Source organism: Staurois parvus, unplaced genomic scaffold (assembly GCF_062004578.1).
Source record: "Staurois parvus isolate SC_StPar_1 unplaced genomic scaffold, SC_StPar_1.0 ptg001039l, whole genome shotgun sequence".
Classification (NCBI taxonomy): domain Eukaryota; kingdom Metazoa; phylum Chordata; class Amphibia; order Anura; family Ranidae; genus Staurois; species Staurois parvus.
In genome coordinates, this window is record NW_028318835.1 from 1445002 (window position 1) to 1469613 (window position 24612).

The 24612-nt window shown below is 43.2% G+C and overlaps 1 protein-coding gene across 2 annotated transcripts in view; it reads left to right on the forward strand.

Moving 5' to 3' along the window:
• POLDIP3 (DNA polymerase delta interacting protein 3) overlaps positions 1 to 24612 on the forward strand; it is a 322558-nt gene that overhangs the window by 67102 nt on the left and 230844 nt on the right. Inside the window, exons 3-4 of one of the 2 annotated variants that reach the window (XM_089657904.1) lie at positions 9444 to 9533; positions 19260 to 19355. In XM_089657904.1, coding sequence (XP_089514030.1) covers positions 9444 to 9533; positions 19260 to 19355 — 186 coding nt within the window. The remainder of the gene's footprint in view (positions 1 to 9443; positions 9534 to 19259; positions 19356 to 24612) is intronic. The other variant, XM_089657905.1, reaches the window with a different exon arrangement.

Consider the following 24612-nt stretch of genomic DNA (forward strand, 5'->3'; position numbering starts at 1 on the left):
AGGAACAGGGATTTTTACTAAAACCTTTTTTAACCATTAGCCGCCTGGCGGCTTCAAAAGTGTCTCTGCACTCCGGGTGCACGCCATTTGGCGTGCTCCCGCACATGCGCAGTTTGCGCTAATGCAGAGCGGCGCAGCAGTGCGATCTGTCACCGGCCGTGCACCTCGGATACGGCCGATGACAGATCCGAGTACCGGTTCCCGTTGCTGGTACCATGTGACCTGCTGTGACCAATCACAGCAGGTCACATGACAGTTGTATACAATGGATGGCTTCATTCATGATGCCATCTATTGTATACTAGTGCCTAGCTGTGAATGGTCACAGCTAATCACATGCACGTCATGTGATTAGCTGTGACCAAATCACAGCTAAGCACAAAAAAAAAAAAAAAAAAAATCACTTCCCCAAAGTAGTACAATGTTACTATGGTAACATTGTACTACTTTGGTCATAGTAAAATATGAAAAATCTTTAAAAAAAAGTAATAAAAAATTAAATATAATAAATAAATAAAAAAAAAATATATATATATATTTTTTTTCATACTGTCACCAGTCAGTGTCCCTGTTCACCGCCATGCCAGTTATATGATGACGCTGTACTGCACTGGTGACCGTATGTAAAAAAAAAAAAAAAAATAGTGAAAATAATTTTTTTAATTTTCCGAAAAATTAGACAAAAAAATACAACTTCAAAAAACTCGCCATGCCTCTTATGAAGTACGTCGGACTGTCTACTCTGCAAAAAGGGGTCATTTGGGGATATCTACTATTCTGACATTCTTGGACGTTCTCAAGAAATTAGATTGGCTGTCAGTACTTCAGGATTGATCAATATTCAGATCTATACCATAGTTTGTGAACTCTATAACTTTCCTACAAACTAAAAAATACATCCTAATTTGGGTTATTTTCACCAAAGACATGTAGCAGAATACATCTCGGCCTAAATTTATGAACAATTATTTATTTGTAAACTTTTATAACAGAAACAAAGAAAAATGTGTTTTGTTTTTTTTCTCAAAATTCTTGGCCTTTTTTTCTTAATTTAGCAAAAAATAAAAACCCCAGCGGTGATTAAATTCCACCAAAAGAAAGCTCTAGTTGTGTGAAGAAAATGATAAAATTTTAGTTTGGGTACAATGTTGTATGACCGCGCAATTGTCACTCAAAGTGTGAGAGCGCTGAACCTGAAAAATGGCCTGGGCAGGAAGGTGTAAAATTGCATGGTATTGAAACGGTTAAAGTAACGGATAGAAATAGTTACATTCCTAAGGACAGCTGCCACCATCCTAGGTGGCTTGAAAATATTCCGAAAGGGCAATTCCTACGGAGAAATTGTGACAAAATTGATTATATTTCCCAATCCAACACACTGAAAAACAGATTTGTAGAGAGAGGCTACAATGTTGCCACTTTAGAAAAAGAAATTACAGATGTAGGCAAGTTAAAAAGAGAAGACCTTCTGGCCCCAAGATATAGACCTAAGTCATACAGATTTTGCCCATTTATAATGACTTGAGGTGATTGTAGCCGTATTAGTGCATTTGCGACAAACAATTGAGTACTGTCCGTGATACTTTTTTTATTTGCACTAACGTACAATTTTGAGGACAAGCTTTCGGGGTATATCCCCTTCTTCAAGGTCCAAGCAGTACTGCTTGGATCTTGAAGAAGGGGACATACCCCGAAAGCTTGTCCTCAAAATTGTAAGTGCAAATAAAAAAAATATCACGGACAGTACTCAATTGTTTCTGGCCCATTATAACAACTTTTTCTGTTCAGTACAAAGAGGTAGCAAGAATTATCATAAAGAACTGGACCATATTAAAAAATGATCCTGTTTTAGGTGATGTATTACCGAAACATCCCGAGATTACTTACCGGAAAGCACCTTCTTTGCGGCATATATTAGCCCTGAATGTAGTTAACCCTCCTAAACAACTGTCCTTTGGGTTTAGTCAAAAAGGTTTCTACCCATGTAATAGATGTATGTTATGCGTTAACAATGAAGTCCACAAGAAGCCTGTCAGAACTTTCTATTCTAACTCCGCAAGAAAAATATATGACATACAGTCAGTCATTACGTGCAATAGCACGCATGTCATGTATCTTTTAGAATGTTCTTGTGGTAAGCAAAATGTGGGAAGGACCACTAGAAGGCTTAGGGACAGGCTTAGAGAGCACCTATACAATATCAAAAAGGGATATAAGGAACATTCGCTCTCCATGCATTTTCGGAACTCGCATAACAGAAACCCACATTGCCTGAAATTCACTGAGATTGATATCATTAAACACTGGAGAGGAGTTTTTAAATGCAGAGCTGTGTCCATGTTAGAGATCAAATGGTTTTTCCAGCTACAAACTCTCTCCTCAAGGCTTAAACATTGCTCTTGACATAAATTGTTTTATTGATACTAGTTAACCCCTTCCCCTCCCCCCTGTTACTATTGGAAGTTTTTTCTCTGGCTCGTTCTTTACGAGCCCCCCCCCCCTCCAAGATATATCCCTGGTATTCCACTGGTACCCACTTGAGTGATTCCTGTTGCTGGATAATTTACCCCTGGAGCCTGGAGATGTATGAGGTGTGTTGCCTGTGTTTCTGAGGTGTGCCAGATTACCCCCAGAGTCCCGTTTTCCAGATCCAGATGACCAGGAGTTGGTCTGAATTACTCAAATGCGCAAGTTATTGCGCTTTCTGGTTCGTGCATTATATATCCATATATTATCCCTGGAATCACGGATCTTCACCTTAAGGCTAATATTATTTGGACTTCTATATCATATCACTTTGATCACTTTGTGTCATAGCTGGACTTTAATCACGCTATTGTCATTTTTGGCACCCCCTAGCGCCTCATTTTATGCATTACTATTTTATTATTATTTTAACATTTCAATTGTCATATTGTATGGTTTTTACCCAATTTTACCATCATGTAGTGCTGCATATTTTATTGATTTATTTATGTGCAGGATTTGAGGTTTACCTTTATGCTGGCTGCTTGAACTTTACCTTGCACTCGTTTTGCTTGCTGTTTTTGAATATAAATTCTTCCCAGCCACAACACCCGATAAATTTATATGCTCAAAACTAGGGCCACAATGATTGAGGACCTACAGCTGGAAGTGCTTCCATTTTGGACTTACCTCCAGATCTGCAGTTGCCTAACATCATGTAAGTACAAACAACTATTCAATAGACCCCTAATGACATTTGAATGTATATGTATGAAAGGTAACCGGGTTGACAGAAACACTTCTCCTTCTTACTCTTAGTTACAACAGGGACATGATCTGATTTTGGATAGATTTAAGGAACAATGGATATAGTCACTACATATTGATATTTCAGATCAACAATGGTTCAGGGCCTGTATATTGGCACATAAATGCTCTTTGAGCACCAGAACCCAAGAAACTTCCTACATGTTTTTGACTTGATGTTTTGATGGTATATGACCCCTGATAAGTTGAGACGTTTGTTCTCCAATACCTCTGACATATGTTGGAGACATCTCCAACATATGACGGGTACAATGATCCACATATGGTGGAAGTGTACGACTATTGCACAGTATTGGACACAAGTTAAAAATTGAATTGTTCACATCACTGAAACCCAAATAAACCTTACCCCTGAATGCTGCCCTTTACATATTAATCGCCATCCTTTGAAAAAATATAAACATTCTCTTGTGAAGCATATGCTAAATGCAGCGAAAACACTCATCCCTTTACATCTTTAAATCCAGCACTATACCTACATTCTTCAAATGGATGAAATTTATGAAATGATAAGGTCAATAGCCACGGTACAGGATTCTACACCTAGATTTCACAAAACATGGACACCGTGGTCCATATTTCAATTATCTGTGGACTATTCGACCATCCTGCAGGGCTGAATATATATTTATAGTTCTCTCTCTCTCTCTCTCTCTCTCTCCCTCTCTCCCTCTCTCCCTCTCTCCCTCTCTCCCTCTCTCCCTCTCTCCCTCTCTCCCTCTCTCCCTCTCTCCCTCTCTCCCTCTCTCCCTCTCTCCCTCTCTCCCTCTCTCCCTCTCTCCCTCTCTCCCTCTCTCCCTCTCTCCCTCTCTCCCTCTCTCCCTCTCTCCCTCTCTCCCTCTCTCCCTCTCTCCCTCTCTCTCTCTCTCTCTCTCTCTCTCTCTCTCTCTCTCTCTCTCTCCCTCTCTCCCTCTCCAATATGTTTCAGACTTCATACCAAGAAAATTGTATTACTGTGTTCTAATATCAATGAAACATTTAGGAAATACTACTGTGATCTACAGACTTCTGTACTGAACCATGCAACTTGTACATATTGATACTTGTATCTTACAGCAATGCCTGGCTAGATATCACTATCTACCTCATTGGTGTATAACTTTAAATGTGGCCCTGTAAACAGATATTATAATAATGCTATTATTGGCACATGCCCTATTTGATTCAATAAATCTTTTCCTTGTAAAATAAAAAAAAAAAGATTGACCTGTCTGCTTGGCGGTACAATGAATTTGTTTTGGAATTGTTGTACTCTATCTTGTCCAGAATTGTATTCATTTTTAACTGCTCCCACTACCTCCAGGTGCAGGGGGTGGCGATGGGAACACTATGTGCACCATCGTAATCCACTGTACTCCAACCTGTACCTGGAGGGGTGGGAGCAGTCTTTATTTTTTGGACAGGATTTGTTGATTGACCTATTCCATGTGTTTCTATGGCACGGGTACATCAATGCTATTTTCTTGATCTAGACAGGGTCACATAATGGCTCTGACAATTTCATGGAGCAGATTGGCCCCAGCGCATTTAATCTTAATTTTAAATTATGTGTGACCAATTTAACATCGCTTTCCTCGACATTCATTTCCAGGTGAGCTTGAATGGCCACCTGGTATTTGATTGGTATCGTAAAACCTCTGCAAATGAGTGCACACCCCAAACCATTAAAGGATAGTATACCTTATGATCAATACCTAAGGCTTAAATGTAATTGAAAAGCTTTGATCTGGTTACCTCATAGGGACGGTTTATATGTGAGTGTCTTTTTTTGTGGTATATTACTGTGGCCTCAGTATACCCAGATAGGCATGCTGAATGTGTGAGTCATTCCTAATATTATTCTGTTCTTGGCTACCTATCATATCAGTTTAGGTGTGGTGTCATTTTATACCTAGGCTAAATCCCTTTTAACCTTAGCCATTCTTGGTGCTTTTCCTTATTTCTAGTTTCTTTTTTTGGCACAGAATTTAGGCGTTGAGTCCCTTATGGTTGGTTAATTTTGGAATGGACCAGCCTGAATATCATAATAGATTGTATTAATAGGCTATTTGTGACCTATGCTGTATTCATTTTTGACCACAAGATGGTGCTGTTTATATGGCTACTTCCATGTATGACTGTTTTGGGTTGGCTTGTGGCAGGGCAGTGTATCTCCTACCCTTCATCATGGCTGCTGGATGGGACATCTTGCATTCCGCTGTGCACATCTTTTGCCTGTCCCCTTTTGTTTGTCCTTGAGCGGCGGTGTTGGTGGGGCGGGGGGTATCTGCCTGTGTTCCCAGCATCACTGCGCATGTGCGCCGACTTGTGGCAAGCGCACGGTGACACATCCACCCGCGCTAACAGTTTCCAGTGTGACCGTTGCAGTGGTGCTGGTTAGGGGTGGTGCACCATCTTTCCCCTATTTAATCCCTGATGTGTTTGCATCAATGGCTGTTACTGTTTTGCTGGTGTCCGAAGAGCTGTGATCTCCATGGTACATTTTAAAGGTATTTGTATGTTTTTGTTTTGTTTTTTTCCATGGGTTACATTGATGTTTAACTTGTATGGGGTTCTTTGGTGTCTTGAGGCATACTTCATTTTAATCTGCTTGTCCTTTTACTATAGGTGTTAGGCTTGTCTGAGGAGCTATCATGTGCTTGGCAGTGTTGCATTCTTTTAGATGCCTCTCCATTTTCACTCCCTGGCCTCTTTATTAGGTACACATGTTCAATTGCTTGATAACACAAATTTGCTAATCAGCCAATGATATGGCAGAAACTCAGTGCTTTTAGGCATCTACACGTGGTGAAGGCGACTTGCTGAAGTTAAAACTGAGCATCAGAATGGAGACAGAAGGGGATTTAAGTGACTTTGATCGTGGCGTGGTTGTTGGTGCCTGACAGGCTGGTCTGAGTATTTCAAAAACTGCTGATCTACTGGGATTTTCATGCACAACCATCAATAGGGTTTACAAAGAATGGTCCAAAAAAGAGAAAATATCCAGTGAGTGGCAGTTGTGTGGACGAAAATGCCTTGTTGATGTCAGAGGTTATAGGAGATTAGGCAGACTGGTTCAAGATGAAAGAAAGAGAGGCACCAGTAACTCAAATAACCACTCGTTACAGCCACGATATGCAGAATACCATCTCTGAACTCACAACAAGTCAAACCTTGAAGCAGATGGGCTACAGCAGCAGAAGACCACATTGGGTTCCACTTCTGTCAGCTAAGAACAGGAAACAGAGGCTGCAATTCACACAGGCTCACCAAAATTGGTCAATAGAAGATTGGAAAAATGTTGCCTGGTCTGATGAGTCTCTATTTCAACTGCGACATTCAGATGGTAGGGCACAAACAACATGAAAGCATGGATCCATCCTGCCTTGTATCAACTGCTCAGGCTGGTGGTGTAATGGTGTGGGGGATATTTTCTTGGCACACTTTGGGCCCCTTGGTACCTAAGCGTCATTTAAATGCCATGGCCTTACCTGAATATTGTTGCTGACGGTGTTCATCCTTTTATGACTACAGTGTACCCACCTTATGATGGCTGCATCCAGCAGAATAATGCACCCATGTCATAAAGCTCAAATCCTCTAAAACTGGTTTCTTCAACATGACAGTGAGTTCACTGTACTCCAGTGGCCTCCACAGTCATCAGATCTCAATCCAGTAGAGCACCTTTGGGATTTGATGGAGCGGGAGATTCACATGTATGTGCAACCAACAAATCTGCAGCTGGAAATAGGCACAAGTCAGGGTATACGGAAAGGTGTGTGTTCTGCCAGAGACTCAGCTGGCTGCTGAGTGGACCAGTACACTGATCACTTCAGTTTCAACCAGCTGCTCCCAGTCTGCCAGTGCTCATATTCTGCCTGACTTGCATGCAGAAGAAGTCAGGCAGTGTGAAAGGCAAGCCGAATCACTCTACCAGGCCAACAGCAGGAGCCTTATTGCATCCCAGCACAGGGTAGTGTGTGTGTAAATCCACCGCGATCTACAGTGTGCCAGCTGGCTGGAAATCCTACATGAAGTATGAAGCTGCTGGCCAGGCCCCCCTGCTAGGTGATGGCTCCTGAGCCCTCTACAGCAGGCCCGGTGATTGGCGGCCTGCCCACCCCCTCCTCCAATGCAGCGACTGGGACACACTCACCCCCATGTTATTTCCACTCACCAAATGCAATGCGAACATGCAAGTGTACATTTCGAGGCCCGTTTTATTTATTTACATGGATTGTGTGGTCTCTTTTGGAGGCTAAATGCCCCTATCTCCATTTTACATAGGTTTATACTTACCCAGGATTGATGTGCGTTCTCTCCCCCTCTTGCACTGCCCTCTTGGCCCTTGGCCAGATTGCTGGGTGTCGTTTCCGCTTTTCTTCCATTTTCTTGTCTTCTATCTTTGGAGCCGTGCATTGTGGGGTCTCTACTAGATCAAGCTATACCCCTTTGGGGATATCTTTTTGATTTGATTATAAGTTGTTACCTTAAGTTTAATCTCATGAATCACATGTAGTGTACTGGCATGTTTTATATGCATGTATTATGTGCTATATTTCTCCTCCGCAGCCATATTCAGTTGCAATTGTATATAAAACCCCTTGTAAGTGTTACAAGACTATCCAGTGCTCAAATGCAGATGGAATGTGTGACGAACTGGGAGCGCAGAGAGAGAACATACGGAACCTGATGTGCAGGCGTTTATGGGGGAGTTTATCGGGGTGCAGACAATAGGACAGATAGTCCACAGAACAACAAAAGACACAGCAATACAGTAGGGTTTTCAGGATGGCAATTTGGGACAGAAGGGGGCAGATAGGCCATGGGGCACTGCAGGAGTTGGAGTCTGCGGGCAGAGGGATTAAGTCCAACACAGGGCAGAGGTCGGGACACAATGGGGTTAATCCAGTACACAGGATGTGGCTCAGGGCAGAGAGGGTTAGGAGGTCAGTAACAGCCTTGAGATGGGATCTCCTGGGGCTTGTGGTCCATCAGTGAAGGAGGATGGGGGTGGGTCTGTGGGGTCTGGCCACAGCCAGACCTTGCACAGCAGCAGGCAGTGGGATGCAACCTGGGTGAGCAGAGAGAGCAGCCGGGGCCCGCTCCGGCATTATATACAGAGTTGGGCGCGTTCTCGTTGCCGTGGTAACCCGAGACTTGGCAGCAGGTTACCATGGCAACACCACATCTCCCCTCCCCCCTCAATGCCGACCACGCACAGTCGGCATACAAAGAAATGCATGCATACAGTGATCAGTCCCTCCGAATTGTAGCTGAATGAAAAGATGTATGGACAGTGGGGAAGCTATGACATATACACAGTCACCAGCAGCCCCTCGCCAAGGATGTAGGGAATCCCTCAGGAAACATGCAAAAGGAATATAGCAGGGCGCCCTGCTTTACATATTCAGTTGCACCCCATTTTCCTTGAAGAAGCTAAGATTGGGAAACACATTGGAACATCAGCACCTCCTTCATGGTTTTATGTTTGTTTGGCTTTATTTCACTGTTGCCCGTTATTTACATTGATGTATGAGGGGAGGGGACTTGGGGGCTGGTAAGCTGATTTTGGTTTGCTTTGGATATTACCAATGGTTTTTAGGAGTAGAACCTAAAACATTTTTATTTTCCATAATACATTTTTATTGAATTAAAATGACAAAAGCATACAGAATTGTCAGACATAAGAGAGAAAATACAAATCAATAACACTATCTAGGCCCACAACGTAAACAAGCGTGCACCAGTTAGATATACAATCAGGAGAATGTCTGTGGCGTAAAAACCATACAGGAGTACAGGAAGTCACATACCAGAAGCCCCCAAAAATATTTTAATATGACTTTATAATACAGTTCTGGTTTTACATTTGTGTGTTCTGAGTTTGTTCTGAGAGGTTTCCGCACCGTTCAAAATCCCATCCACTCTTCCTTTTGTTTCTTCTCAGAGTGTTATGCAGCTATCAAGCAAATGACTGTCTCTTGTGCAGTGCATGCTCCCCCTTTTGATTCTCTGATATATTGAGGGTGAACAATTTAGAGATGCCTTTGACCTACCAATGTGTTTTCTGCTCTAATGAGAGAAGCCTCTATCTCTCCTATGCTGACATGGAAGACTACTGAATAAAAGTTGGATTTACCATAACTATTTTCTTTTTTTTCCCCCAGATTCCACAACAGAAATTAAGCCACTCCGTTGTAACTCGCCCCATGAAAGGAATGAGAATAAATATTGTCAACCATCCTCCTGCCAAACAGGTTAAAGCCATACTTCTCTAGTTATCTTAGTCTAGTTTGTTAAAATGGTTAGGTGAAATTCGTTGATTTTGGTTAAATTTCATGTCCACTGTAACGTAGAGCATACTTGTATTGACACATGTGATGCCAGGAGATTGTTTTTTTTCCTTGGACATAGTCTGGCAAGTGTAAAGAGGTCTAGCATCATGGCCGTGAGGGGAGACCTCAAAAGGACTGATGTGCTGTGATTTGATTTAGGTGCTATAAGTTTTTTTTTTTTTTTTTCCTCTGTATTGCTTTACATCAAATTCCATCTTTGGTTTTTAAACACAAGCATAACATGAACAGTGCAGGTTCAGAATAGAGGATGGGTACATCTTTTTTCTTAGCACCATGACATACATACATACATACGTAAAGTTGCAAAGAAGTAAGAAACAAAAACACAACAGTGGCTCCTCAGTCGTGACCAATATATGTATAAGTTATCAGGATAACCTATATAGAGAGGTAATACTACTGATCCAAGTGGTCGTACATGAGCAAAACATATTAGATATGCATAGCATTTTTCTGATTATACTCGCATTAGACCCGAAAGAGCGGGCCCACCTGAACCCGACCTCCAAACTGTATACACATAGGTGATATAAGGAAAAGAAGAAAGAAAGCAAAACCCAGATAGAAGGAAAGGGAGGAGAGAGAGAATAAAAGAGCATCCACATGAGCAATAAGAAAACAGAGCATTCACATCATTCTTTATGAAAATCTTGCAGTCAGTTCTATACAGAAATATTAAATGGCATAGATAATTTTCCAGTGAGACCATTTCGCTTCAAACTTCTCAATAGAGTGATGACTGATCGCTAAGGCCCTCTTGTACACATAGTGTGTCTGTACTCTTTGACTTGCCTCTAAAATGGAGGGAGAGTTTGTCGATTTCCATCTACTAGTAATAGCCAATCTAGCAGCGATAAGAATGTGACCTAGTATTCTATATTTACTAGGGAAAAGGTTTAAAGTAAGGTTGAGTAGGGCCAAATGTACCCAACACCCTGGAAATAAGCGGGAAGACTTCCCGCCAGAACAATTGTAGACAAGGACATTTCCACAAAATGTGGTGTATATTCCCTTCTCCGCCGCAGTTTCTCCAACATAATGATGTGTTGGGGTACATTTTAGCTAATTTATATCGGGTAAAGTAGCTACGATGTATTATTTTCAGAGACCGATCCTAGTGGTTAGTACACCTAGAAATACTCTAACTACTGTTCAAGGCGTACTCCCATTCATCTTTTGTAAAGGATCTTTGCAAATCCCTTTTTCACCGATCTATGCTATTTACTGTGGAAATATCACGGTCATAATGTAAAAATTTATAAAATTTGGAAATTCCTTTATTCATTCTAATAGGGTTGGTTATGATGTGCCATAGCTTGGAGTCTATTTCCAGCCAGGACTGTAAGCCGTGCCAAGGAATCCCCTTATCTGAACAAAAGGGTGCATACCTTTTACTTGAGACGGGTTGTTTTATTTCTGCAAATGTACTATACCCACAGGTCCCTCAAAGGTTTAGTGTTAAGGTTTGGAATAAAGTGTTCGTATGCAGAGATTGGGATATTAATGTGCAGTTTAGGAGAGGAATTGGGCATTAATTTCAATCCCATTTTCCAAGCTTCCAATGTTGCGGTAATAGATGGTAAAAATGTGGTTAATATTTTAGGTGAAGCCGATCTGGCCAGAAGTAGGGCCTGTAGGTCTTTATTAGGGATCACATTCTGTTCTATTTGCACCCATAATTTGTCAGTAGGGACAAACCACGCCGGAAGTTGGTCTAAGAGTGTTGCATAATAGTACATAGGTAAGACCGGTAGCTTGGAGAAGAAGAGCTGAGCGGCAGCGCGAAGATTGAAGATCGAGTGAGGGAGCAGCTGGAGCCGGTGAGGAGTAGGAGAGCAGCTGGAGAAGGAAGACAGCTGGTGGGTAAGTATCCGTGCCTGAAGGAGGGAGCCCGGGCTGGAGCAGGGGTCAGCACAGCGATGTAAGTATAATTGGTGTCAGTGGGAGTAATAGTGTCCCATCATTCGTGTTAGTGTGGGAGGAATAGTGCCCCCTCATTGGTGTCACTGACACCAATGAGGGGGCACTTTTCCTCCCACTGACACCAATGAGGGGGCACTATGCCTCCCACTGACACCAATGATGGGGCACTATGCCTCCCACTGACACCAATGATGGGGCACTATGCCTCCCACTGACACCAATGATGGGGCACTATGCCTCCCACTGACACCAATGATGGGGCTAATAGGAAGAGGTGGAGTTTGCAGATGAAAGGGTGGGACAAATTTAGATGCGGGGGGGTTCCCCGATTTTAGTCTTGCCTAGGGCAGCACAAAACCAAAATACACCACTGCATACAGTAGTTGTTAAAAAAATAAACCAAACAAATACTCACCTGGTTTTAATCCAAAATGAAGCCTTTAACTGTACTTTAAAGTATACATTCACCTTGTGTAAAAAAAAAAAAAAAAAAAAAAGACAAATGCACATTTTTTGCAGATAAGTTATTTGTATTTTTTTTTTCTTACTACATTGCAGTCTTGCATTTCACCCACAATCAGCAGATCACAGGTGCAATGCTAGGATTCTACAGACTCTCGGCAAGTTTTCTGCCCGTACCTCTGATATGGGCAGGCAGTTTCTAAATGGCAGGAAGAATCAATGAACTACAAGTGCGCTCACCAGTGCTCTCGCAGTTCATTGAGAACTACAAGCTGTAAGCTGCAATAGCTAATGGTACTTGTAAGTCTAATTCGTTCACAGGAAACTGCAATGAATGGTGCTACTGTGTGGGCAGAGCCCCACATGGCTGCACTGTTTTCAAATTGTGGCAGCGGGTGCTGTAGCAATTGTATGTACAAATATGGACGTGAACATCCATTTTGCTAAAGATCCTCCATCTTGTCATTCCCACTCCAAATTGCCCTCCCTCCCTTTCTGTTGAATGGCAGGTGGTCTGGTGTGGCTGATTTCAGGAGTGCATCGGGCACAGCTGGATACACTTCTTGGTTGTAAACCCAATTAGCTGATTCCAGTGTCTGGCAGACTCTTGCCCGGAGCTGATCGTAAAGCTATAAACCCGCCAGTCACTGGACTTGAAAGCATTCCGGAATAGCAGTAAAACATCTCATTTGGAAACCATGTTTTCATACACTTTCATAACTTCTCGTTGGAAAAACATACAATAAAACAAAACATATATTCAGAGAGGTCATTTAAATAAGTCGCCTGATACCTTACACCCCTAGATTATGCCTACCCGAGAGCAGAAAGCGATATCTCTTTAACCGGCACAGCCAGATATGTCATATGTGAAGTCTGGGTGTTCAGAATATCATTCTGCATATTATCCTACCAGTGGATAGGATGCTACATGTACCTATAGAAGGTTATTGACCATGTTATAACTTGGGAGGGATTTTTGTCCTAGCTTGGGTGTCTGCCTAGACCCCCCTCCCCAAATGAGGCGATTGGCCCTTGGCTTCAGAGACACCCCTTGCTGGGGAACTACAAAATAGGCTGTCAGGCCTGGAGAAGTAAGTAGAAGAGATCTCCCTTTTAACATCAGGAACGAACTTTGGGAGAAACGGTACCCTTTTGTTCATGACACTTGAATCAGCTTAAAACAAGGACTCTGGCAAGTATTCTACCTCTCTAAACTTCTTTCTGTTATCTTTCTGCTGTGTGTGTGTGTGTGTGTGTGTGTGTGTGTGTATATATATATATATATATATATATATATATATATATATATATATATATATATATATATATATATATATATATATATATACACAATGTGTGTGTATGTGTGTATAGTAATACAGTGAGGAACAGAAGTATTTGAACACCCTGCGATTTTGCAAGTTCTCCCACTTAGAAATCATGGAGGGGTCTGAAATTCACATTGTAGGTGCATTACCACTCAGAGACAGGAATTAAAAAAAAAAAAATTCAGGAAATCACATTGTATGATTTTTAAAGAATGTATTTGTCTTGCACTGCTGAACATAAGTATTTGAACACCTGAGAAAATCAGTGCTAATATTTGGTACAGAAGCCTTTGTTTGCAATTACAGAGGTCAAACGTTTCCTGTAGTTCTTGACTAGGTTTGCACATACTGCAACAGGGATTTTGGCCCACACCTCCACACAGATCTCCTCTAGATCTGTCAGCTTTCAGAGCTGTCGCTGAGCAACACGGAGTTTCAGCTCCCTCCAAAGATGTTCTATTGGATTTAGGTCTGGAGACTGAGTAGGCCACTCCAGAACCTTGATATGCTTCTTTCGGAGCCACTCCTTGCTTATCCTGGCTGTGTGCTTCGGGTCGTTGTCATGTTGGAAGACCCAGCCACGACCCATCTTCAATGCTCTTGATTGAGGGAAGGAGGTTGTTGCTCAAAATCTCACAATAAATTCCCCCATTCTTCCTCTCCTTAATACAGTGCAGTCTTCCTGTCCCCTTCGCAGAAAAGCACCCCCAAAGCATGATGTTACCACCCCCATGCTTCACAATAGGGATGGTGTTCTTGGGATGCAACTCATCCTTCTTTTTCCTCCAAACATGACGAGTGAAGTTTAGACCAAAAAGTTCTACTTTGGTCTCATCTGACCATATGACTTACTCCCATGCCTCCTCTGGATCATCTACATGGTCATTGGCAAATTTCAGATGGGCCCGAACATCTGATGACTTGAGCAGGGGAACCTTCCGTGCAATGCTTGATTTGAAACCTTGACAGCGTAGTGTTCTACCGACCGTGATCTTTAAAACTGTGGTCCCAGCTCTCTTCATGTCATTGACCAGCTCCTCCCTTGTAGTTCTGGGCTGATTCCTCACCTTTCTTCTCATCAGTGATACCCCACGAGGTGAGATCTTGCATGGAGCCCCAGTCCAAGGGAGACTGACAGTCGTCTTTAGCCTCTTCCATTTTCTAACAATTGCTTAAACAGTTGATCTATTTTCACCAAGCTGCTTGGCAATTGCCCCGTAGCCCTTTCCAGCCTTGTGGAGGTCCACAATTTTGTCTCTGGTGTCTTTTGATAGCTCTTTGGTCTTGCCCATGGTAGTAGTTGGCATCTGACTGACTTGTGGGGTGGACAGGTGTCTTTAAAGAGCTCAGACAGGTGCTACCAAGTTAGATTAATGAGTTGAGTAGAGGTGGACTTTTTAGTTCCACCGTAACAGTACAGTACGGAGGCACAGTAACAGGTCCTTGAGAGCCAGAATTCTTGCTGTTTCTTAGGTGTTCAAATACTTATGTTTAGCAGTGCAAGACAAATTCTTAAAAAATCATACAATGTGATTTCCTGTGGGTTTTTTTTTTTTTTTTTTTTTTTTTTAAATTCTGTCTCTCAGAGTGGGAATGCACCTACAATGTGAATTTCAGACCCCCTCCATGATTTCTAAGTGGGAGAACTTGCAAAATTGCAGGGTGCTCAAATACTTCTGTTCCTCACTGTAAATCCTATTTTCTGAAAAGTGTTGAACTGTTTCTAAAGCTCTTTAATGCAAACTAAGAATCCCTGTCTCTGAAGAGCGCTACTGTGTTATAAACTTCTGCATACGTCTGCCTGCGGTGACCGTGTGTATACAGACGCTTATTCAAACATCATAGTGTTACTGCTAAGATTGCCGAATTTCCTCCTTCTCCGTACAAAAAGGCGGTGGTGGCAGAGTGAAGGGTTAATTATCCTGAACCAGTAACAATCGCTCTCAGGCTGCGGCACATAGATTGTGGTCCAGTGAGCTGGAAAAACTTTGTGCAGGGTGTAGCTGAGAGTAGCATTGTTACGCACGTGACAGCACGGTTTTAGATTGGCTAGTCCTTTGGTCACAGGTTGGTTAGAAGGGTTGGGGGTCTGACGCCACGCCCGTCACATATTGGCTGGCAGCGTACGTGGGATAGTTTGCAGTAGGGTATTCAGTGCAGTGTTAGGAGTTAGCTCTGCATTGAAGGATTGTAACCTTTGTGGAAACAGTCCTTAGAGGCAAGCGGTGCATAATATAGATAGATAGAGATCCTTCCTTTTTCTGCTTTCTATTCTACCTTTGCTTGCAATTATACCTGGTTTAGCAGAATACAAGAAAATGAGCAACACTGATTTAAGTACTGAATGTGCGTCACGAGGCATTGACGTCTGTGGCAAAACTCGTGAAAATCTGATTTATGACTTACATGAGTATGATAGCCGGGCAGACCAGAACCCGGGGGAACCTGGAACTGAAGGGGTTCCCGCCACCTCCTATCCTAGTGGCTCAAATACGGCATTGCAGGATGGGCATACAGAGACTGACACTGGAGTACCACAGCATGTCACCTCCATGCCATAGCAGGAGCAGGCCAACACTGGAGTGCCTGTAACCAGCAGAGACTCTCCTCAGATGCAGGAAGCCCTGAAACACATCCAGGAGACAGATCCTCTGGCATACTTGCAGTTCCTTGAACGCCAAGCAGCGGCTGAGAGAGAGGAATGCCAGGCTGAGAGAGAAGCTGATCGTCAGCATGAAATGGAGATGGCTAGGCTTAAGCAGCAGCGACAGGCTCAGAACCTCGGGTTCCTAGAGCACAGGGACGCCTCTCCGGACGTTTCCAGTGATGGAAAAAGACTGTGACATTGACATGTATTTACTGTCATGTGAAAAAACTTGTTGTCAGTACCATCTGCCCCAAGCACAATGGGCTCGGTACCTGACACCAGGGCTACAAGGCAAGGCCCTGGATGCGTTTGTCGAATTGCCAGAGGGGCAGGACGACAGTTATGAAGCTCTAAAAGAAGCCATCGTCTGGAAGTACCAGCTGACCCCGGAACTGTACCACAAGCGGTTTAGTTCCTTGCAAAAGGGAACTGGGGACACTTACACGGATGTGGTAAGTCGCTTACGCACCACATTCTGGCAGTGGGCCAGAGGACTGAAAGCTGACTCCGAGTCCCTGGAGGATCTCCTGATACGAGATCAATTACTTCAGACAGTTTGTATTGGAGAGAGAACCCGCATCTGCCAAAGCTGCAGCAGACTCCTATGTCCACACGCGGGTGTCTGACCACCGCAAGGCTCCTCTGAATGGCCGGAAGGCAGGGAAATCACCCATAGCAACCCCTCCTGCGCTGGTGACTCAAGCTTCCCATCACCCAATACCTACAGTACCTGGGACCAAGCTATTCCTGACTGACAACCGCAGATGTTGCACCTGTGGGAAACCCGGACATCTCAGGACGCAATGTCCTGAGCAGAAGAAGATGACATCACTGGCCCACAACTCTTCCTCCGTGCTGTTTGTCAGTGGTAAACCTCTGGGAACTAGCACCAACCTACAGCCAGTCATAGTCTGCAACCGGACCGTAACTGGTTTCCGTGATACCGTAGCTGAAGTCCCCTTAGTCCGACCAGAGGTAATAGAGGAAAAGGACATCATCCCCAAAAAGTTCCTTACCCTCACCAGAGTGGGGGGAACCCGTTTCCGCATACCCTGTGCCTATGTGTTCATCGATTGGGGTGCAGGAAGGGGGATGAGGGAGGTGGGAGTCTCGGATGAAATCCCCACAGCCGTCCTATTGGGTGCTGATCTAGGCACTCTTATCTCCTACTACGCACCTGCTAAGAACACTCCGGATGCCCCCCTGGAACTCTCTGGACATAGCAAGGTACTGTGTGCAGATGTTGGTAATATCTGGACAACCTTTGGATGGACGAGGTTGGGAGTGGAGTGGGGTTTCAGAGTTCTCCATCACCTGGAGAAGCAAAGGAGATCCCCTTGCAGGGGGAGGTAATGAACTCCTGTGTACCTAATGTTACAAATGTACATAATGATGATAATGATACTAATGATGCATTACCAATATTAGTGGTCACCCACAGTGTTGCAAGGGCGGCTGAGGCACAGGCTCTGGTCTCAGAACAGCAGGAGGATGTCTCTGACCCCTCCCATTTTTCTGACCCAGTTGACTCTGCCTCCATTGAGCCTCAGCAGCTGTCATTGTTTGCTACAGGACCGCTGGCTGGGACTTGTAGTTCCACCTTTGAGGCAGCACTGCAGACAGACTAGACCCTGGAGCAGCTCAGAAGTTTGGCTAATCACCCCCCTGCGGAGAATGACAAACAAAAGGTTTACTGGAACCAAAGAAGGCTGTATAGGGAGGACTTGCCCACCGTGGGAAGTGGGGCTGATCTTGGTAGGAGACAGCTTGTTGTGCCTAATCAATTTAGAGGACAGTTGCTGAAAGTGGTTCACGAAATTCCCTTAGCAGGGCACCTGGGGATCACGAAGACCAGGGTGTGATTAGTTCACACCTTTTACTGGCCTACCATGCTCACTGACATAGCTGATTACTGTCGGTCCTGTGTTATCTGCCAGCGAGTTGGCAAGGCAGGAGATGTGCACAGGGCCCCATTACAACCTCTGCCTGTGGTTGACGAACCTTTTAAGAGGGTGGCAGTGGACATCGTTGGGGCCTTTAGCCATCCCTAGCAGCTCAAGCAAACGTTATATCCTGACAGTGGTCGTGGTTGTGACCATTCACAGCTAGACACACTAGTATACAATGGATGTCATGAATGAAGCCATCCATTGTATACAACTGTCATGTGACCTGCTGTGATTGGTCACAGGAGGTCACATGGTACCGGCAACGGGGCCGGTACTCAGATCTGTTATCGGCCGTGCCTTAATTTTTAATATTTCAAAGACATACTATGCCTCAAAATGTAGGTCTGGGTCTTGTGATTCTCACAATATAAAGCTCTTCGGTGTAGGATTTATAATTTTTAAACTAAAACCGTTTGATGTGCTATATAATTAAAAGTTGAAATGCATTTCTCACTCTATCAAGCTTGCCATGTGCACTTTTTAAATTTGATCAATCAATTGGTTAGTGTAATGTTTACTATCTTTACTCACTCCAAACACTCCACACAGTTACTCTGCCCACTCCATAAAGTTACTCTGCCCAGTCCAACCTTTTCACAGTTACTCCAGCCACTCCAACCACACAAGTTACTCAAGCCACTCCACCCAGTTACTCCGCCCACTCTAATTGTAGACTACTGGTGGAGGCAAGAACACTTCACACAATTTCCCCAGAAATTGTAGCTTTTCTAGTTATTATTTTGGAACCACTAGTCAATATGAGGATAGGAGTTGCCTATCTATAAAATTTCAGTCTTAATGTTCAGAACAGAAATTAAGCCATGGGGTTTTATGTGGATCAGTAAAGTGGTGTTCCAGTGCTTGCCAGAGGATGACACAAATTCTAGTCACCATGGCGATCTTGCCCCTGGGATTTATCAAGTACTGGATTAAGAGAACAGTAATTTTGATTTACTTGTAAAATGTGAATCTAGGAGTACAGTACAGGACACGGAGAACCCCCCCCCCCCCCCCACCCTGCCCCCTCTCTCCCTCCTTTTTTAGCAATGCTTGCTAGAAAAACTGAGGACTTATGAGTTGGGTAGGGTTATTGGAGTGTGCCTGAGAGCATGTCCTGCAAATCTTCAGCTAGTGTTCAATCATGTCCTGCCCGTGTCCTGTACTCAAAAGATACAGAATTAACAAGTAAGTCAAAATTCCTTTTTTGTTTTTGACATGGGGAGCTGGCCAGGGGTATTTTAATTAACATTTGCAAAGATGGTAAGAGATTAAGGCCTAATTTATGTGTGTGCTTTATAATTGTATGTCTTTTTAGATATCTTCACAGCATGATGATGAAGAGGACATGGAATTGGATCATATTCCCACTAAACAAATAAAGATTACGGCAGCTAACAAGCAGAAGGAACAGGTAAAAAATTTAAATTGACCAATGCGGGAAGTGATTTCAATTAAAGCAAAGCTTTTATTTAATCTATAATATAAAAACAGAACAGCCTTTTCTATTTGCTTTTTTATAGCTCTGTGGGCTGCTCAGACCCATTCGTCATTATGGATGCACAGTCAGCATGCCCCAACACCCTGTCTGCTCTGTTTCTCTTCTCAGTGTTTACACTTCTAGTAGGTCTCATTTTGCAGAAGTGTATCTCCTGCTTTCTGCCTGCAGTCTTGGATTCTTTTTGTCATCATGATTCATATAACCTCTTTCTTCACAGTGTCGCTCTCCATCTGCCACCCACTTCCTTTCCTACCAATGCTACATACTCTTCCGTTTTGTCTGCATCTCTCCCCTTTTGCTGCATTCCCAGATAATGAAGCCTGTCTATCGCCCCTGCCTACAGTACAGAGCAAATGGAATGGATTTATACACTCAGAGACCATTATAAATCTGCGCTTAGTTGAAATGGAATATATAAGTAAGCCACCAGCACTAAAGTTGTGATACCCAACATACAGTACTTAACCTTTTGCCGCCCAGCCACTGCATAAAAACGTTTGCAGGGCGGCACAGCTGCGCAAAAGCACGTTTTAAAACTTGCTCCCCGCTCCCGAGGTTTTCGCGGGCAGGGGGCGCACATTCGTCCCAGACAGAGAAGAAGACCGAAGAACTGTGAGTACAAAAGCACTACACATTCAGTTAGAACACACCCAGGACACATTTAACCCCCTGATGGCTTCACTGCCTTGTCACCAGTGTCATTGATCAGTGCACAGATTTTTACTGATCACTGTATCAGTGTCCCTGGCGACTTCAAATAGTATTAGCGCCCCTCCCAGATAGCGCCAGATTGCCTGCTAGTACACCAGTAATCAGATCAGCGCTATACCAGTGTTCACATTAATATAGTATCCCCAAAAACGCAGTGTTAGCTGTATCAGCCCCGACACCTGCCAGCACCTGCGTTTAGCCCCTACGCCCCCCCCCCCCTTCTCCCCCAGCAAGTGCAGTGTCAGTAGATAACTGTCACTTGATACATTACACACAAAACCGCAGTGTTCACAGAATCAGGCCTGATCTCTGTTAGTACTTGTCGGTAAATTTTTTGTAGCGGTTCAAGCAGTCCCTGACAGCCAGGCGCTCTTTTTCCCGTGAGTCACACTAGGTACCTGTAAATTTTGTGACCAAAATGTCCAACCAAAGGTACTATAGTGAAGAGGCCTATAGGATTCTGAGCATGTCAAGTGAGAGCGAAGGGGAAGACTCACTGGCAAAATCGGGCTCAGAATACGAACCTATAGACAGCAGCGGCACCCTGACAGATAGCTCAGACGACGAAGAAGAGGTCCCTGCTAAGATCGGTTGTACTTGACCCCATTCCCAGGTTGCTGAGGTGGTACAAATGCATGATGACTCTCATATGCAGCAGAGTGTCAGTACTAGTGCCGCACTACCTTTTGGTGAACTGGCGAGCACCAGCGGCCTAGTACATCCTGGTTTTATACATACCAGCACTGCAGTATCACTTGGTGACGTGGCGAGTCCCATAAGTGCAGTACAAGCTGGTGTGGCAAGCACAAGTAGTGTCCCGCGGCCATCAAGAATTCACAGACAGGCCGTAGAGCCCCTAGTATCCTTCCGGATGTGCTTGCAAATCTCGATTGGCAGCCCACAAATTCTGCAGCACCCGCACTTCTCCCCCTTCACTGCCCAACCCAGAATTCAGGTGGAAACAGCAAATTTAAATACTCCCCTTTTATTTTTTTGAGCTGTTTTTCACAGATTATCTTTATGCATTGATTGTGGATCAAAGCAATTTATATGCACGACAATTTATCGGCGCCAACCCAAATTCAAACCTTGCCAGACCATTCGCATGGAAACCCATTACGGTTTCCGAATTTAAAGTTTTTTTCGGCCTAACCCTCAATATGGGCATTAATAAAAAAAATCAATTGCGGTTGTATTGGTCCACAGACCCGCTTGTTCATATGTCCGTGGTCTCTACTGCCATGGCCAGGCATAGATATGAGATGATAATGCGATTTATGCACTTCTACGACAACACACTCAGTCGTCCTCGGGGTGACCCTGAATTTGACCAGCTCCACAAAATTTGGCCCCTCGTAAATCACTTTAACCAAAAATTTGCAGATATGTATGCTCCCCATAAAAACATCTTCATCGATGAGTCCCTCATTCAATTTTCTGGCCGCCTTGTAATCAAACAGTTTCTCCCCAGCAAGCGTGCCAGATATGGGGTCAAGATGTATAAGACCTGTGAGAGGGCAACAGGCTATACATGTAAGTTTTGGATTTACGAGGGAAAAGATAGTCACATGGAGCCCCCCGGATGCCCAGACTACATGGGGAGCAGTGGCAAGATAGTTTGGGACTTGGTGTCATCCTTTTTCCATATGGGGTACCACTTATACGTGGACAATTTTTATTCAGGCGTGCCACTATTTAGAGATTTGTTCAAACTGGGAATTTGCGCATGTGGCACTGTGTGACCTAATTGCCGGGGCTTCCCCCAACGGCTTGTAAATACCCGTCTTAGAAAGGGGGAAAAAGCCTGCTTGAGAAACGAAGAATTGCTCGCAGTGAAGTGGAAGGACAAACGGGATGTTTACCTCCTGTCTTCCATTCACGCAGATTTGACCGTCCAAATTACCATGGCAGCTGGTGTTGTTGAGAAGCCCCTCTGTGTCCACGATTATAACCTTAACATGGGAGGGGTGGACTTCAATGACCAGATGATGAAGCCGTACTTAGTTTCCCGAAAAACCAGACGCTGGTACAAAAAAGTGTCTGTTTATTTCAATTGGCTGTTTATAACGCTTTTGTTCTCTTCAAAGCAACTGGACATAGTGAATCCTTCCTAAAATTCCAGTTAGAGATCATCAGGGCCCTTTTGTATCCAGAAGGTGCTGCACCCCAAACCCCCATCCCAGATGCAGTTAGCCGGCTGCATGAGAGACATTTTCCCGATACCATTCCTGGTACCCCAACCCAAAGAACACCCCAAAAAAGATGTCGTGTCTGCAGCAAACGTGGAATTAGGCGTGACAGCCGCTATTGTTGTCCCTCCTGTCCTGGCCAACCTGGCCTCTGCGTCAAGCCCTGCTTCCGCCTCTACCATACACTAGTGAACTATTAGTATAGGGTACAGCACGGCACAGTTCACGGCACATTTACACAGGGTCTCGAAAGATGTTAGGCAGTCAGGAAACTGGCTATCGCATTTGGAGAGACCCTACCATCTGTTTTAAAAATGTTTAAAGTTTGAAAAAAAAAGTAAAAAAAAAAAATTTAAAGTACAAATCCCCCCCCCAAAAAATAAAAAAATTTAAAAACCAAAAATAGGTTTTTTTTTTGTTATTTTTGTGATTTGTTTTACTTTTACTGTTTTATTGTTAATAATTTCTGTTTGCAGGAATGCTTTCAGCTTCAACACTGACCTGTTTATTCTGACAGCAATAGGAACTTGCTCTCAGAATAGACATAAATCAATGTGGGCAGTGCTGTTGGATGAGATTTTTCATCCACAGTTAAAAAAAAGAGCATATATGCCGAAGCATGGGGGCCTGGGGTGCCCAGTGGGTGGATGGCCCCTATGCTTCGGCATATATATTTTATATTTGTTGGCACATTTCATGTGTGCCTACCATTAGTGGGTGGATGCGGGGAGGTTTTCTAATGGTGGGCATACCATCACACACTTTTCCTTGCAGAGATATTTCAATTATAAAGTTGTTTTATTGAGTTTGTTTTATTGTTAACCATTGTTGATTTCTTTGCAGGAATGTCAAACTGCAGCACTGACCTGTTTATTCTGACAGCAACAGGGTCTTGCTTTCAGAATAGACATAAATAGGTGTGTGCAGTGCTGTCAGATGAGATTTTTCATCCGTAGTTAAAAAAAGAGCATATATGCCAAAGCATGGGGGCCTGGGGTGGCCAGTGGGTGCATGGCCCCTATGCTTCGGCATATATATTTTATATTTGTTGGCACATTTGTTGGTCATGAGCATTGACCCTGTGCCAGTATGGAAACATCGATTGCACCATGCATTTGAGGTATCGCCATGAACGTCAGATCAAGGGCAGTAATTATAGCTCTAGACCTCCTCTGTAAATCTAAAATGGTAGCTTGTAAAGGCTTTTAAAGCGCTGCCTATAGATATTAAAAATGTATGCAGTTTGTCGCCATTGCACAGGGCATGCAAAATTTTAAAGCATGTCATGTTTGGTATCTATTTACTCAGCATAGCATCATCTTTTATATCATACCAAATAATTGGCCAATATATAGTATTTTTGTGCATTAAAATTAAAAAAGTGTATATTTTTCAAAAAAATTGCGTTTGAAAAATCGCTGTGTAAGTAATATGTGAGATAAAAAATTGCAGCACTCACCATTTTATTTACTAGGGTGTCTGCTCTAAAAAAAAATATGTAATGTTTGGGGGTTCACCTTAATTTCCTAGCAAAAATACAGATTTTTTTAATGTGAACAAAGTGTCAGAAAAGGCTTGGTCTTCAGGTGGTTAGAAGAGTGAATGATGTGTGGCATAAACTTCTAATGCTGGGCATAAAACGCCCCCACCCCCCCAAAATGACCCCTTTTTGGAAAGTAGACACCCCAAACTATTTGCTGAGAGGCATATTGAATCAATAGAATATATTTTTTTTGGAAAATGACAAAAAAAAAAAATTACACAAAATTGTCATTTAAATAATTTATTGCTCACACAAGCCATATGTATATGTGGAATTACTCCCCAAAATACATTCTGCTACTTCTCCCAAGTATGGGGGTACCACAGGTGAGAGACATTTTGGCAGTCTAGCCAAGTACAGGACCCCAAAATCCAATAAGCACCTTCAGGCATTTAACCACTTCCTGTCCGGACACTTTTACCCCCTTCCTGTCCAGGGCAATTTTTAGCTTTCAGCGCTATCACACTTTGAATGACAATTGCGCGGTCATGCAATACTGTACCCATATGAATTTTTTAACATTTTTTTTTAGAGAGATAAAGCTTTATTTTGGTGGTATTTATTCACCGCTGGGATTTTTATTTTTTTACTATGTAAATGAAAAAGTCCAAAAATTTTGAAAGTGTTTTTTTAAATAAAATTTTGCAAATAAATAATATTTCATCACAAATCTTGGCCAAAATTTATTCCGTTATTTTTTTAGTAAAAAAAAAATCCAAATTAGTTT